Genomic DNA, 15608 nt, shown 5'->3' with positions numbered 1-15608 from the left:
TTTGTACTTATATCAAAGACTTGAGAGTCAAATAAAAGCAGTATACGAAAGTGGCTCTGGACTTGGAATACTTTTTTGTTAACAGAAGCAAATTCCCCATTTCTTTGTACGACAAGAATACAATCCTGCTTACCTGTCTACTACAGGACAGTTTTCTACTTACATTCATGAAATATAGTCTCAGAAGAGTTACACCTGTTGAATCAGATCTCTGTGCAACTCTAATCACTCTTCCAAAACGAAACCAGAGTCCAAGTTGCTTAGAAGTACTTACTCAAATACTGAGCTGTCATTCTGATCCCCCCATATGAGGATCTCTGTTATGGAACGAATAGTCTCTACCAGCAGGTTGCGGTTGTGATCTGTTACTGTGGTATTTTTAGTCAAAACATGATACATGTACCTAAAAGAAAAAAATAATTACAAGTAATATGCTATCCTGCCACTTTCACGTGAACCAGGTTTATCTTTAGTCTAACTTAATGTAGATACACACATCCACACACACTGTGTCTAATCATTGTACAATTCTAAAATCCTAAAATTTCCTTTTAATACTGATGCAGAGAGAAAAGTATTTTTTAAACAGAATGTGACAAAACCCCCAAATCTGTAACTACCCAGGTGAGTTATGAATGCTCAAGCATATGTTAACATGACACTAAAAATTATGTAACACTTTTCCCATGTTCCTTATGACAAACTAGTGAATTTCTTTGGAAGCATGTTAAAGTCGAAGGAGTGATGAGCAAGAAAGGAGAAACAGAAGCAGCAGGTAAGCATGCAGTAGGTGATATGGAAAAGGGTAATTCTGGAAAGAGGCACAGACAGATCGAGCCAGGAAAGTTAGATCCTTTCTCTTGACTGCAGAGACACTTTACAGACTCACATCAATTCGATGGTTAAAAATCAGGACTGTCAAAGACTATACATTCATCTTGACAAGGCTTAATCATCAAGTCTCTGGCCCTTTAAGCATAGAAACACTGACTGGAAAGGTGGCAAATTCCATCTTTACCATCTCAAAGGGCAAGACTTTAAGGCGACCTAGTGAAGTTTTAAAAAAAGTATGATTATATTACAACAGGTGACAGAGGAAGCTAAATAAAATTTGAAAGGTTTGAATTGTAAGTCTCAGAATTTTACTCAGTCAAGGAAGCACTTTTTTATTTTCCAAAATAAGCTGTTACATCAAAGATTACTTCCCTCTGTCCTAAAAAAAAAAAAAGGTAAGCAAGGGAGGAGAATTCTAATAACAAAACAAGAACCACCACTGCTTTCCTCCCTCTATTTTATTTTTGCTTTTATATAATAATAAAGAAAAAGGATGGATGTAAGAAAGGTGCACAATTATGAAAGTAATTAAAGAAAAAATATAATCAGATAAATTTCATGTCATTTCAAAACTGCAAGAGTTTATATTACTAAACACAGATCACATATTACTATACTGCAATCTATTGAAAACCAGGAGTAACACCTGAGCATCCAGGGTTATCTTGGCAATAGACTCCAAGTGTTTGGGAAGGAAGACATTTTTTCCATACTATCAACCTGCCCATGAAAACTGGAGTTAAGCAAAACTCCCAGGATCTATTCTTGGGAAAATATCCTGCATGTCCTGACTTTCGGGCAGCCTACCATTACTGTTTTGGATTCCATGAAAGTTTTTTCAGTGACTCGGGTTGAAATTTTAGGAATCTTACTAGTACGATGCAGGAGTTTAGAAGTCTAAGAAGTCAATTTTTACGCAACAGAGCGAAAGATGTCAAGCAGTTATTATGTAAAAGTTATTATGTATTTTACCAAGCTACTGTAGGGTTCCAGGAAACAGTGTGCATTCCTAAAACAAATTTTGGGGTCTCGGTTTTCACGTTAAGTTTCAGAAGTGATTTCCAGTCTGGTTTTGACCTAAACATTTCAAAAAACCAGTACTCCCATTATTTTATCTACACTGAGAAACTGAATCACTGCACAGGGCAAACATGCAGCTGGAGATTAGAATGCAATTTAACTGAACACACATATCAGGTGGTTCCGACTACTTATCAGACTTACGAAGACAAAACAAGATATTACCTAACTTCAGAACCTTTTCATGCTTGAATCCAATAAAAGAAGTTTGATCACATTTGCAGTTTACTTAAAATTTGCAAAACTTGGGGAATTGGGTTTGGGGAAACTTCTTCAACCACTGAGCTGCCACTCAGTTGGCCAGAGCTTCGCAGGACTTGTTACAAGACATAGTCCATCCTCATAAGCCATGCAGGAAGCAGAAGCAATTTCAGAGAAGTTTATTGTGCTGTTATGGTAAAATGCTACATATGCCTGCTGATCTTGATAGTGCTTAATAATAATAAAAAAAAACCAATTTTACTCTATTGAGTTGTGCACAAGAACACCAAGAGGTAAACAACTCTTAGAAGGTCACAGTTTTAACAAACTTGATACACCGCATGCTCCCTTCCCTTCTCCCCAAAATTAGTAATGTGATACAGCCTACATCATATTAACAGACAGCAGAGGAAAGAGGAAGAGAAGAGATGGCTGGACAGGAAAGAGATTAGCTTTTCATACTCTTCAGTAAAAAAAAAAAAATTCTCTCCCTCTTCACTCTGTTTTTTCTCCTCATAAATCCATACCCATTTTTCCAAATCCAAACCAGAAACCATTATAGGAAAAGTTAATTAATAGCTACCTCTTACAGTCATAACTGCCTGGTCACGTGCCGTATCGTACGAGAAGTCACAAAATAGCAAGTCAAAGAGCATCTGCAAATCCTCTTCAAGTAACCAGAGGATCATGGATCAGATTCCTTCCATGGAGACTGAGAGTGTGATTGCTCACAATGAAGATGCAGGAGTTTAAGTCTGACCACTTATGAGAATTCCCGAGGCTTTCTAAAAGAGCACATGGCACACAAGCCCTGCAAAAACTTCCCATTATGGCACTATATGTATTATCAGGACAGGGAATCAAAAGACAGAGCAAAAACTAAGTCACTGCTCTGAGCACACATCAATTAATGGAACAGTGAACAGCTGAAGACAGAAAGCAATTAAATCAGAACCGTTCACTCCACAGCAATCCGTATAGTAAGTATTTTCCCTGAGAGAGTTAGTTTAATTAATACTACACTACTTAACATACTTTAGCCTATTTATTTGAAGTCATATATAAATTACTGCATCTATGAAAATGTATTTCTCATTAATAAGTTACATTATGAAAACTTGGGAATAATGTTTACTCCAACAGCAGAACTCCGGGAATGGGAAGCAGTGGGAAGAATCACGTGCTACTGCCTCACCTAAGGAGTCTAAGGAACATAGAGCATTACAGATGTAAAGAACAAGAAAAATTTGCTAGTCAGGAACACATTAACTCCAAATGAATTTACTTAATATCAACATTATTGCAAAGTTCCAAGATTTGCTAACACACTGATGCCCTCAGAGAAAACACAGGCTTCACTGTCAAGCTACTCCTTTACCTGCTTACTTGAAAATAAAGGAGAAAGCATGCATAAACTTGTTTCTGCTACCAGACATGCAACACACTATATCATGAGAACATAAAGTATCACACAAACCCAGTATTGTAATATTTACATATACTCTTAAAACCTATCTTTGTATGCTGATTAAAAAGATGTCAAGTTCATGCTCCAAAACGCTAAACCCTCAAAAAGGAGGTTTTTGTCATCTCTGTCTCTGTATCTGAAAACTGGGTTCAAACAAACAAAAACCTAACAGAAAACCACCACGCAGGAAGCGTCAAAGCACCTGATACCATCAAAATCCATGGGAGATTTTGCCAGCAACTTAATACGACAAAATTATGAGGATTTTTCTGGTAAGAAAGGAAAAACACACTAACTCGTGAATGCAGAAAGTGTGCATTAATGACTTTCCTACTCACTACTTACAAAAATACACTAAAACAGATAGAGTTTAGGAGGTCAAGCCCCCAAATTAAAAAAAAAAACACACCAGACTTAATCATAACATACTTGCTTCTTCATGCTGCTTGTAACTGTTTAATTACATATTGTTCTCATAGAGGAAACAATGAACAGCATGGACAGTACTTCAGGAAATGAATCAGCTGTGAAACAAGTCTTCAGCCATACATATGTACGGACACTGCATCTGACCAAGTCGTGAGAAATGTTTAGCACCCAACTCTAATGGAATAAAACCTTTTGTGTCATCAGTATGCAATTAAAATACCACGTGCAGAAGCAACAATGGGAAACGTACTCGAAGATACCTCTTAGAAAAGTTAGAAACAATTTGGCATCTAGAAACAAAGATCCTAAGCTTAAGTTCCAAAGCCTTCCAAAGCAGGAACACCAGAGATATTATCAGATGAGCTCTTCAGGATGTTACCGCTTAAATACTGGGATAAACGCCTGGCTTACACGCAAAGGTAGGCCACAAGAGAAAAAGAACACGTAGAAAAAGCACTAACTTCAAGTTTGTGTAGCAAGACAGACTGTTGCCCAAAACAGCCTTGATGTATTTGCCTTTAGAACTGGAAGTATATAACACACAGAGGACTATATAAAGACAGGAAAAACAGGTCTCATTTTAAACTGCTGGATGCCACCTTTAAGAAATATATTCTGGCCTTGTTTCAGACACAATCTCATATAAAGATAAACAAGTCACTTAAGACCATTTCACAACCAACCACTAGTACTGCTCCTGTTTCCAGAATATTTAGGCTTCCTCCATTTAGGAGTTACTGACTTTTCCTCGATTACTAACCAAAGGGCACAAAAACGTCAAGTTCTCTGAAAAATAAGTCAGAAGCACTCAGTAGTGCATAGTACTGTTTCATAGCCTCTCTAGATTGCAGTTCGGCGAGGTATTAGAAAATCAGATTAAAGTGTACTTCCTTTCACTAGATCAAGACACTGTATCAAAACAATTACTGCAAACAGCCTCATCATTTTCCTTTAGCCAATCCACTGTATGGCATGTTTGCAGAAAGACTGGATAGTAAAATTTCAAAAACAAGCTCCACACAAACTGCACTAAAGCTGATGGGAAAGGAAGTTCCAGATACAACCTTTACTGACAAAAAGCAGTAACATTCTCAGTATTATTAAACAGGTGCCTTGTTTACAGTTGAGAGTAACTCTTCCTTAATGCATGTCAAAAAATAAAGATACTCCCATAGGATAGCCCAGGCTCATTTCACTCTTGTAACATAGCAAAATATACCTTTTATAGGCTAAGCCAACCTGTAATAGCAAGGTTGATGTGTTCTACTCAAGTCACAAGGAACACAACATGGGTTTCTGACAAGCTGAAAAGATGAGAATGCAGACAGCTCACAAGATAGTGAGCTTATCAAGACTGACTTTATTTCATGACACCAAAACGAAGGTTCTTTGCCCTTTTTCCTTCTGTTGCTTTACTCACTTCAACTGCTACCTTAGAAAAACTCTAAATCTTCCTTTACCATTAGGCAGCTGCCTTTGCTGTTGACATCTAGCTGGAAACTGAGATTCATACAGTCTTGCTAAACAAATACTTAAAATATACATAGTCTAAACAGATAAAAGGTCTTGGCTGTCCTTTACATAGTACCATTTTAGATTTCCTAATCAAAGAAATTATATGCAAAAAGGAAACAAACCAAAGCTAGTATTTTAGTAGAGAACTATATACTTGAATCCTCAGATAAGAAGTCACGCACAAGCCACAACACTTATAGCCTAATTCCCTTTTGCTGCAAATTAAAAACAAGATACTTTTTCTACTTTCTGTGGCCCTGAGAAAACATATGATCATCTTCCTTACCTGAAAGATACTAACACCCTGAAGTCTTCCTCTCACCAGCCTCCTTCTTCTAAACTTAAACTAAGTTTCTTCAAACTTCATCATGCATCAGCATTCTTGCTCTATTTTCAAGTATAATATCAAAACCAGATAGATCTAAAGCCCCACTAGTGCTGAGTAGTACCCACTGACTACTCCTTGTATATCAAAAAAACATTCCTATGTTTATATCTGAGCATGACTTTTCACCTTTTTCCTGCAATGCCAGACCATGTTGACTTACTAATCTGACCTACCATACTTTCAAAATTACTTTCTGCAGTGTTACTGTCTCCTCAGTTTTGTATTTACAGACTTGATTTCCCTGTATTTGGTAAAAAGCCATGAACTTCAATCAGACTTGCTGGTTTTGAACATTTTTCCAGTTTAGACACAAGGACCAGCATCCATAAGTCATCTCAATAAAGTGATAACAAAACCCAAATCTTGTATAAGCGCACCCTGCTCATTACTGTCAGACCCTATTCGCATCCTCCTTGTAATTTGACTAACTGTTGAAAACTACCAGCTACTTATTTCTCAATGAGCTACGTATTCTCAGTGATTTAATTTAGAAAACACTTCCCCTCATAATGACCTCCTTTTTCTGTTCAGTAGAAAGACTACAAGAGGGGACCTCATTTTTCTCACAATAGCAGAACCCTTAAAATGGAACAGATAATTTAAAATTGTTTTATCCCTTGCCATCCTTCCAACTCTCCAGCGGCAGAGCTAGAAAAAAAACCATTCCACCTTCTGCAGTCAGCCGTAACACAAGGATATCAGACTCCAGAGACTAACATTACAATTCTCAAGCTCAACGGCCTTACTTTTGCACCAGCTGCTGCGCCCTCTAACCAGAGTACATCCCCTAGACCTGCAAAACCACCAACGTGACTACCATGAATCACCGCTGACTACTGCGCTCCCCACACCCCCCCCCCAAAAGGTCTGTGCTGTTTACAGCCAGGCTAGGACCAGGCTCGTCGCTTCCCCGTCTTAGCTGCTACCAGGAAACAAAGTTCTCCCTCAAGAGAAACGGGATATTTCTCGTATTTATCACCTCTTACACTCCACTGAACGAGTCGCTGACATTACTAAAGAAAGAAAAAAAAAAAAAACACAGAAAAACAAACAAACAAACAACCAACGCGTATCGCAGCCACAAGCGTGACATAACATCACGAACTGCGTCTGCCCCGAAAACATTCCGGTACGAAGAGGCAGAAACGGGACGGCATTCAGCGGGGCAGACACCAGCCCGCGCCACACAGAGCCTCCTTGGCCGCTGGAGAGCCGCTCTGGGAGCTCCTGGCTCAGGAGAGCTGCGGCGAGAGGCACAGGCGAGGAGAGGGCGAGCGACCCGGGAGCGTCGTCGACCCAGTCGCCTCCCTCCGCAGCCCCTCTCCTCCAGGACGCCGCCGAGCCGCCCCGGCCCCTCTCCGCAGCCCTGACCGAGGGAAAACGCTGCCCCGAGCAGCTCCGCAGACGCCGGACCCCACAAACAGGGAGAGCCGACGGCAGCACGGCTGCCCCCGACAACCCCCCGCCTCACCCCGGCCCCGGCACTCTTCTTCCTCACAGCCGCCCCGCGCGCGCGGCCGGCTCCGCGCTTACTTGAGGTGGTCCAAGGAGTGGATGCTGCGGGAGGCCTTCCCGTGCCCGCCGCCCACCCAGCTGCGGGAGCGGCCGAACATGCTGGCGGCAAGCGGCTGCTACGGCCCTCGGGGTTCTAGGGCTTCATAGCCCCGCGGGAAAGCGCCGGCGAGGGGCGAGCGGCGCCCGGGCGGGCGGCGACCAAAAAGAAGCCCCAAGAGCGGCAGACACCGGCGCACACGGGCGCCAGGGCGCATGCGCGGGCGAGGCACGCTGGGAAGCGCGGTCCCGCCCCCGCAGCCCCGCGCGGACTGCAAGTCCCAGCATGCACCGGGCGGGGACGGCGGCGGGGGCGCGGGCACCGGCAGGGTCCCGCTCTCGCTCGTCGGGCCGGGCCCGGGCGCCTCCTGGGGACCCCCGGGTTGGGACGGCACCTGCCAGGGCCTGGTACGTGCCGCGGTCCGCCACCATCACGGCCCGTCACCTATCATGGCCCACCGCCCGCCTGCCACCTGCAAGGAGGGTGCCTGGGCAGCCCGGGGTTTTCTCCTTTCCTGACAGGATTTCCACGGAAGAGGGGAAAGGCGTGCAAATACAAACGTCCCAGATACACTGCAATTTGAGATAAAATTTGGCCCCTGACACTCGTCGTTCACCTTTCATAACTCAGACCGAAGCAGTTCTGGTGGGGTCAGTTCTGACCAGAGGAGAACAGGATGCTGCAAGACGCAGTGGCAGAAATCCAGCCGCTGACACTCCTCTTCGCTAAGGTTTTCCCAATAAGGATCAGCTTAAAAACTAACTTCATTAAAGCAGAACAAAGAGAACAGGACCATTAATGATTATCCTGATCTAATTTTGGGGTTTTTTTTGCTTTAACCAGGTAAAGAAACTAAATCTAAGTAAGAGCTGAAAGGTTTGTCAGCTAGTGTCCAAAAAAAATCCCCTTTCATGGTATTTTGATACAGATAAAACCCGGATCAGCAAAGAAATGCCACCACCGAAGTCAGCAGGGGCCCGGGCTCACACAGCTGCTCCAGGAGAGCCTTGTTCCACAGCAGGGGAACATGGAACAACTTCCAGGGGCAAAGAGACAGACGGGACCGGCTCCCGCTGGCCGCCCCCCGGGCTGCTGCGGGGTGCCGAAGCGCTGGGGGAAGGCGAGGGTCTGGCACCGCCAGACGCCTCCTGCCCGCTGCAGCCCGGCGAGGCCGGCCCCGGGCAGGCGGAGCGGGACTGGGCTGCCGGTGAAGGCGGCGGAGGCGCCGGCAGCCGTTGGGGCCGCTCCGGGCCACCCAGCAGCGCCAGGGCCGGGCGGGCGGCGCTGCGAGAGGAACCGGCGCGGGTAAACAGCCGCGGCATGCGGCGGGGGCCGGCGGCGGGGCGGAGAGGCGAGGGGGCGGGCGCGGGGGGGTCCTGCCGCGCAGGCCGGGGCTGGCGGGCTGGCTGACGGCGGCAGGTGGCCCTCGCTGACCGCCACAGCGCGCCTGCGGGCTCCTTCCGCAAAGTTTGCGGGCGGGCGGAGGAGGGGAGCCGCGGCGGGACTGCAGCAGCCGTGCGGGAAATGCCCCTGAGGAGCCTCCTGCCAGCGGCGGGGCTGCGGCAGCGCCGCTGAAGGCCGGGCTGGCCCCCGTCTGCCGGGGCGCCTCTTCCTCCGGGGAAGGAGGGGACCGAGCCGGCCGCTCTGCGGCTGTGCCGCCTCCGCGCCCCTGCGGGGCTCGCCTCTCCCCGGGGTCCGGCTCCGGCTCCGCCTCGGGGGTTTTGCCCTCTCCTGCCAGGGGGACTGCGGAGTGCGGTCCTGCGCGCCCCGCTCCCGGCTCTGCGCCGCCGCTCGCCGCGCCGGCCGGGCAGGTCGGTGCCCGCTGCGGCGCCCGCTGCCCCCGCCGTCGGAGCCCCGCACGGCTGCATGCCCGCCGCGGTCTCGGCACGTCTGGATTCGCTGGAGTCCTGGGCCTTCCATGCGCTGCTGGTGCTGCCCTATATGTTTTACGTGGGCTTGTTCTTTGTCAACGTGCTGATCCTGTACTATGCCTTCCTGATGGAGTACATCGTTCTCAATGTAGGCATCGTTTTCCTGCCCGAGGATATGGACCAGGCTCTGGTGGATCTGGGGGTGCTCTCCGACCCCGGCTCCGTGCTCTACGAGACGGACAGCGAGCTGGATGTCTTTGATGGGTACTTTGAGTGACGCCCCGGGGCGCTCCGGGGTGACGCCGCCCGACCCCGGGGCTGGGGCCGGCTGTCCCGGCATGGCCGTAGCGCTGGGACCGCCGCGGCGCCGGCATGCCCTCGCTGCGCCTCGGCTCCTTCTGCACAGCATCTTCTCTTCCAAATGCGGGGACGAAGCGGGGTGCCCGGCACCCGCAGCCGCCGGGCAGGGCAGCGAACACGCAGAGGTCTCGCAAGGGAAGTAAGTAATTTCCTCGGGCTCGTCCTGGGCAGCGGCCCGCGGGGCGCTCCCGGCGCCGCTCCGCCCGTCCTCGCCGTGCAGGGCCGCCGTGACCCGGGACGCCATCCGGCGGGGGCGGCGGCGGGGCTGGGGCCAGCCCTCCCCGGCACAACGCGGGGGCTGCGCCGGGGACACGCATCGCCGCAGCTCCTTCCAGCACGGGCGAGCTCTGCGGGCAGAGGGCCGGGGCCGGGGCCGGGCTCGGGCTGCCTGCGGGGCGCTGAGCGCTGCCCGCCCGCCCCCGCCGCCGGCCCTGGCGCTTCCTCCCGCCCGGCACCGCCGCGCAGAGCCCGCGGTCCGGCGGGGCCTCGCTCCGTGTGCTCTACTGCGCAGCTTTAGAGGAACGGCTTTCTCTAAGGGTTAATTTTCACAGTTCCGAGCCACTGCAGCGGTTCTGCTAGGTGTTATGTCTACAGCTGGTCAACAACTTTGCTAATCCGGTCTTGAAAACAGCTCTGAATCGAAATGAACGTCCAGGCTAATATTTATTAAAATTCAGAGACCAGACTCGAGCCAGAAATACATCTTAATCAGATGCCCTTTAAAACCTTTCTCTTGGGTAATAAGGATCCTACCCAGCTCACCGTTCTTCTCATGTTAATGGCAGCACGAGGGTTTGCTTGATCAATTTCTTGTAGTTTTGAGTGATACTAAAACTCTGGAAATGTTGTAAGGATTCAGCATTTTAAAACACTGAAATGCAATTGGGAACAAAAATCACTATTTCTAGCTAGGACTTTCTGTGCCAAATGTATGTTAATGAAAACATTCACAGCTTAAATTAAAATAAGTTAGCAAATCTGCCAGTAGAATTTTAAGAAAAATATAGTCTGTAAATTTGAAAACCAGTTCAGGATACCTCTTTATTTTCTCTTTGAAATTATGGAAATGGGAAATTCTGTTGTATGGTTACAAACATAACCTTAGTGAACATACTATACAAATACCATTTAACATCAAGATGGTATAATCAGTCTTCTAATTAAAAAAAAAAAAAAACAACAAACCAACAAAACCCCAGACAAACCTTTCTTGTAGTGCTGTCCTTCATACAGGTTAAAACTATCTCCTAAATATTCATATTCCATATAAAGCAATATTAGCTGATTTTTGTCAATAGTTTAGAAGGAAAAAATGGAAATTTTTGGTGTTGAAGTAACATTGATTGCACAAAGACATCTGAACAAAGCTTGGTCAAAGGGACATGGGAGCATAGCAAGTCGGGGAAAAGATCTTTTTTGCTACTGAAGAAATCCTACTGCATATAGTTACTGAAAATGAGTGTCCATGCCAACATTTGGTGGTCCATCCCAAGCAGCTGGATTAGAATCACTTCTACTGGAATAGAAAGTTTGGAGCAGAACTAAACTCCCCACAAAATACTGTGGAGTACTTTTGTGTCAGTCTCCTCTCCCTTCTCAGCTGGGCAAATAACAAACAAGCTCTGTATTCCAGGAAAGAAATTTATAAAGACTAATGGAAATTTAAGCAAAATCTTTGGTGCAAAAAGCCTTAGCCATTTTCTCCCCAAAATACCTTTCCCCAAACCCCAAATCTTATTACTACAACACCATCTAATACAGGATCAAAGTTAATTTTTTACTCACTTTTTTGCTGACTAGGATTTGTCATGATGAGTTGCATCTAGTTGTCAGGAAGACCTAAGGAGAACAACAGACATAATTTTCCTCAGTGGATTTTTCCTGCTACATGAACACATAGTTTGATAGACCATAGAGTCTGAGCGCAGTTCTGTTCAGTGTAGATAAATGGGCTGCTTGAAATTTTCCTTCATATTAATAGGATAAGCAGCTCTGCAAACTTCTTGATACTCTAACTATAAAACCATGTCACCACTATATGTAGAAGTCAAAATGCAGAGGTCTTCACACAAAGCTCAGAAATAAGTCTCAGTCTATGTCCACCTTTAGCTAGTGAAGCTCTGCAACGGTACTGGCTTCAGCCTTGATCCTTTAGTTCGGAAGTTTTCATGTTGGATGATGGTTTCCACTGAGAATCATATCACAAATCCCTAAAGTTAGAGCAATTATTAGAAAGCAAAAGATATACTATTACTGTGCTTCATCTATCTATATATTTAGTTATATTTGTAAATGCAGCAGCCAGGCCACAAACTGCAGAATTATTTAGTTACCAGGCAGATTCAGCATGTCACCATGAAAAGGAATTGGTGATAATATCCTGCTTACAGGTTTCTTCACTATTCTGTGCCTTTCCTCCTCACCAGCTCTCTAGCAAGTCAGGCAGAAAATTCTGCTTTGGGAGCAGAAGTAAGACATGGAAAAGGAAGATTTAAATCCTTTTGGTGCCTAGCTTGCAGTGAATCGAGTTCTGTATGAGTGTTAACCAGTGGTCTCCATAGGCCAAGGAAGGCTGCCCATCTGCCCCGTTCACTTAGACCCCGAAGTGCTGAGGATTCAGAAGACAGTGCAGGAAGAATGGGTCTCAGTTTTACCAGCAGAGATGAAAAACACATAGGCATAGTCTTTGCATTAAGTATAAGAGGAGTGTTCTTCATGTGACTTGCCAGTGATCACTGAGAACAACTAAAAAGCTATGATTAGCCTTCGCTGAAACCTTTTGGTGTGCTCCTTGCATTTAGACAGTGATGCCTTGCACCCGGGAGGCAAGTGGCATGCATGACAGGAAAACAAAGGGGAGAAATCCCAAGAGACGATTCTGCAAAATGTGGAAAGGCTAATTTAGATGTAAAAATAAAGAGCATGTGGATCAGAAAAGCTTTGTTCTGTCTTGCAGCAAACCCCTCCCTTGCATAAACTCAACAGGAGAAAAATTATGTCCAGGTTCCTGAGCATAATTGGTTGCAGAGGTTGAAGGTAGACAGCTAAGCAGCTCAAAGAAAATCCCTGTCCTTTTCAAATGGAGAAATCCATCTGTGTAAACTGAGCAGAATTGAGCTTGCTCATGTCATCTACTCTCATTGTGAATGTGCTGGGTTCTTAACCGTATTTAAAGTCCCCTAGAATAAGATGATATGACTGTTCTCCTTGTACTTTCTTAAAATCAGATGTGACTCATCACAAAGTACTCTAATCAGAAAGAAAATGAGCAAAGGTAATTAATAATGAAAACTGAATAGGAAATACTGAGTTTATTTAATCTTACAGTACAAGCATTCCTTTTTTTTTCATGGAGGTGAATTACGATGAACGTCTTCAGTGAGCAGAATCCAGCACTCAAAAACTTGTGACTCAGCACTTCTGCCGAATGCCAGCGTCTAAATCCTGAGTCGAAGAAATAGCTTTACTCACTAGCTCATCAATACAGCGCCAATTAGAAATGCAAGCTCAGTGTCGATGAGGGATAGCATGGCTCAGTGGAGGGGGAAAAAAGCCTGCTGGACTCCTTCCTGTGTCTGCCACTGATGTCTTCTGAGAGCTTAACTCACTTGTGCCTTCATTCCATCTCTCTAAAACAGAGATGTCACAGAAAGGAACAGATCAGAAGAATGTTGTCACTAGCAGTGTCAGAATACACATAAATGCATCAGAATCTGCCTTCTGACTTCTTCCTTTTCAGACTTTGAATCTTAATAATGACCACAGTGATCCGTTACTTATTTTACTTTGCCATTTTTCACAATGCTCTTCCCTTATTTGTAGAAATGTCCGTGTAAAAAAAAAAAGTGGCTTGTTAACTCCATGATACAGATCAGTCGGCTATTTTAGGTGAGTTATAGTAACAACAGGATCAAGAGCAATAGCTGTGATTTGTAGAACTGTATTTTGAATTCTTAGATGTTATTAAAATTAATAGAAGTTGAGTGCTTAAACTCACCTGATAGCTCTGCTTTAGAGAGTTTTGTACTCTGACTCTTCTTAACAGGAATTCCATTCTAGATGGAAGGAAGACAAAAGCTTCATTAACTGATGAACTGTCCATACAGACTCATTAGCCACAGCTGTGGACAGTCCTAAATGATTTTCTACCAAATGCATTCATTTATATACTGCAAAGAGAGGAGGCAGATTTTTAAAGAAGTTTTCCAAAAGCTGCTGGTAATAATATGAATTAAAATGAGGCATAGAAAATAAAGAGACGTTCAATTTAGGATACAAATAGTTCAGGCCTGAGTATTTCATGTGTTAAAAGCCCCAGTCACAAGTGATTTCAAAGAAAATTTAAAAAAAAAATTCCGTGGTTCTTCTCTACAAAAACGAAGCTTACTGTAATAAACTTGATTCAATAAGTGGCAATAACTAATTATCAGTTTTAAGCCATCAAAAGAATTAAGAAATGAATCAAATTTAATTCTTCATGTTTGTTTCCTCTTGGTGCCAAGAGGGGCAAAGTGACACTATAGTTCAGCTAGCAACTAGCAATCCTGAAACAGAATAAAAGAATAATTCGTTTAGAGACATTTAATTTGTACATTGGCCAGTCCAACTCTTTGCATTTGTCCCCTTGTATTGGTTCTCATTTATATGGAGTACAGCTGTCCCAAAGAACTAAGTGGTACACAGAAGGGCTAAAGCTTTCCATTTCTTCAAGGAAACTGTCAAACTGTCTTTCTTTTCCCAGTTGAGTTTTAGTATTTTGGCCACAAACTTGGGGAAAAAAATAACCGAATAGTTTGAATGATGCCCTCTGAGCCAGAAACATGTCTCTAATTTATGTGATTGTCCCCAGGGGTGGGGGAGGGTGAGCAAGGGGCTGCATGGTGTTCAGTTCCTTGCTGGATTAAACCACGACAGTGATAGAAAGGGTGAAGACCAATAGCAGCCATATGTGGACAATAACGGTATAATGGAAAATGATGACGTGCACTGAATGATGTACTGCTGGGTAAAGCTCTACTTCAGTTGATAGACTTAAGGCTATATACTCTTTGAAGGGCCAGGAAAAAAGTCCTGAGGCTTGATCAGACAGTAGAGCCCAAACAGGCCATGAGGTCGGGAATACGCTGTTGTGGAACGTCAGGAAACAGCAGACGTCAGGATGCAAAACGGAGTCACTGTGTTTCCTTTGGTCCTGCCTGAATTGTGAAGAACAATAACTTCACAGAATTGTGCAACTGGATTAGCACCTTTGCTGTGTAGGGTCCCCTGCCTTTCCACGCTGTGCAAGAGGCCTGTCATACCTATAAAAGGTGAGGAGGGAAGAGCTGTCCTTCCAGAGACTTCCTCCACATGGCATAGATGACCTGAGCTGCAGGCAGCCAGAGGACCTGCTCTTGGTCTTCTGTACCTTAGCTCTTCTCCAACACAGATTCATCCCCAGGCAATCATCCCCTCTCAGAGTGGCACCATTCTACACTATGTTAATTGATTGTTTATAAGTTCACAAGACTAAATGGATACAGTCACTAGTGCCCAGCACCTTCATAACCCACAGCACTGGTTCTACTTAAAGGCGGCTTCTCAGGCCTTGTGTTTACCTCTGATGATAGTAAAAAATTCACCTCTTAATAGCTGTCGGATACTTTGACCCAGTCAAGACAAATTAGGTAAACTGAGGTAAGGCAGTATAACTAATTTATTCTTGTCACTAAGACCAAGAAGTTACCCAAATACGGAGTATTTAACTCTGTAACTACTTACCAGTGGATCCAAAATGCTTTGAAAAAAGTGACTCTAAAGAAGAAAAAGTGACCAAAATCAGAGTCTACATCAAACATAGATGATGTACGTATTAATACGTAATTAACATAATTTTACAAAAAATAACGAGTCTAATGAACAGTATCTGGT

General features: G+C 44.8%; 2 protein-coding genes across 6 annotated transcripts in view; one reads left to right on the top strand and one right to left on the bottom strand.

Annotated features, from left to right (window-relative positions):
* CLEC16A (C-type lectin domain containing 16A) overlaps positions 1-7534 on the bottom strand; it is a 99823-nt gene extending 92289 nt beyond the window's left edge. For all 5 annotated transcript variants that reach the window (XM_086622530.1, XM_086622527.1, XM_086622528.1 and 2 more), the window contains exons 1-2: positions 7449-7534; positions 275-403 (exon numbers count right to left, since the gene is read on the bottom strand). In XM_086622530.1, the coding sequence (XP_086478656.1) occupies positions 275-403; positions 7449-7528 (209 nt within the window). In that variant the 5' untranslated portion in view covers positions 7529-7534. The remainder of the gene's footprint in view (positions 1-274; positions 404-7448) is intronic.
* Positions 7535-9333: 1799 nt separating this feature from the next.
* Positions 9334-9615, top strand: DEXI (Dexi homolog). Its single transcript, XM_086622525.1, has one exon. It carries the CDS (start codon positions 9334-9336, stop codon positions 9613-9615), a length of 282 nt encoding a protein of 93 aa, XP_086478651.1.
* The last annotated feature ends 5993 nt before the right edge of the window (positions 9616-15608 follow it).

The sequence above is a fragment of the Tauraco erythrolophus genome, chromosome 17 (assembly GCF_009769465.1).
Source record: "Tauraco erythrolophus isolate bTauEry1 chromosome 17, bTauEry1.pri, whole genome shotgun sequence".
Taxonomy (NCBI): domain Eukaryota; kingdom Metazoa; phylum Chordata; class Aves; order Musophagiformes; family Musophagidae; genus Tauraco; species Tauraco erythrolophus.
The sequence above is the reverse complement of the archived record's forward strand: the minus strand, read 5'-3'. Positions and strand labels throughout refer to the sequence as shown.

What these genes read in the sequence shown, in the direction of transcription:
- DEXI (XM_086622525.1), top strand. Translation starts at nt 9,334, where the DNA reads ATGCCCGCCGCGGTCTCGGCACGTCTGGATTCGCTGGAGTCCTGGGCC.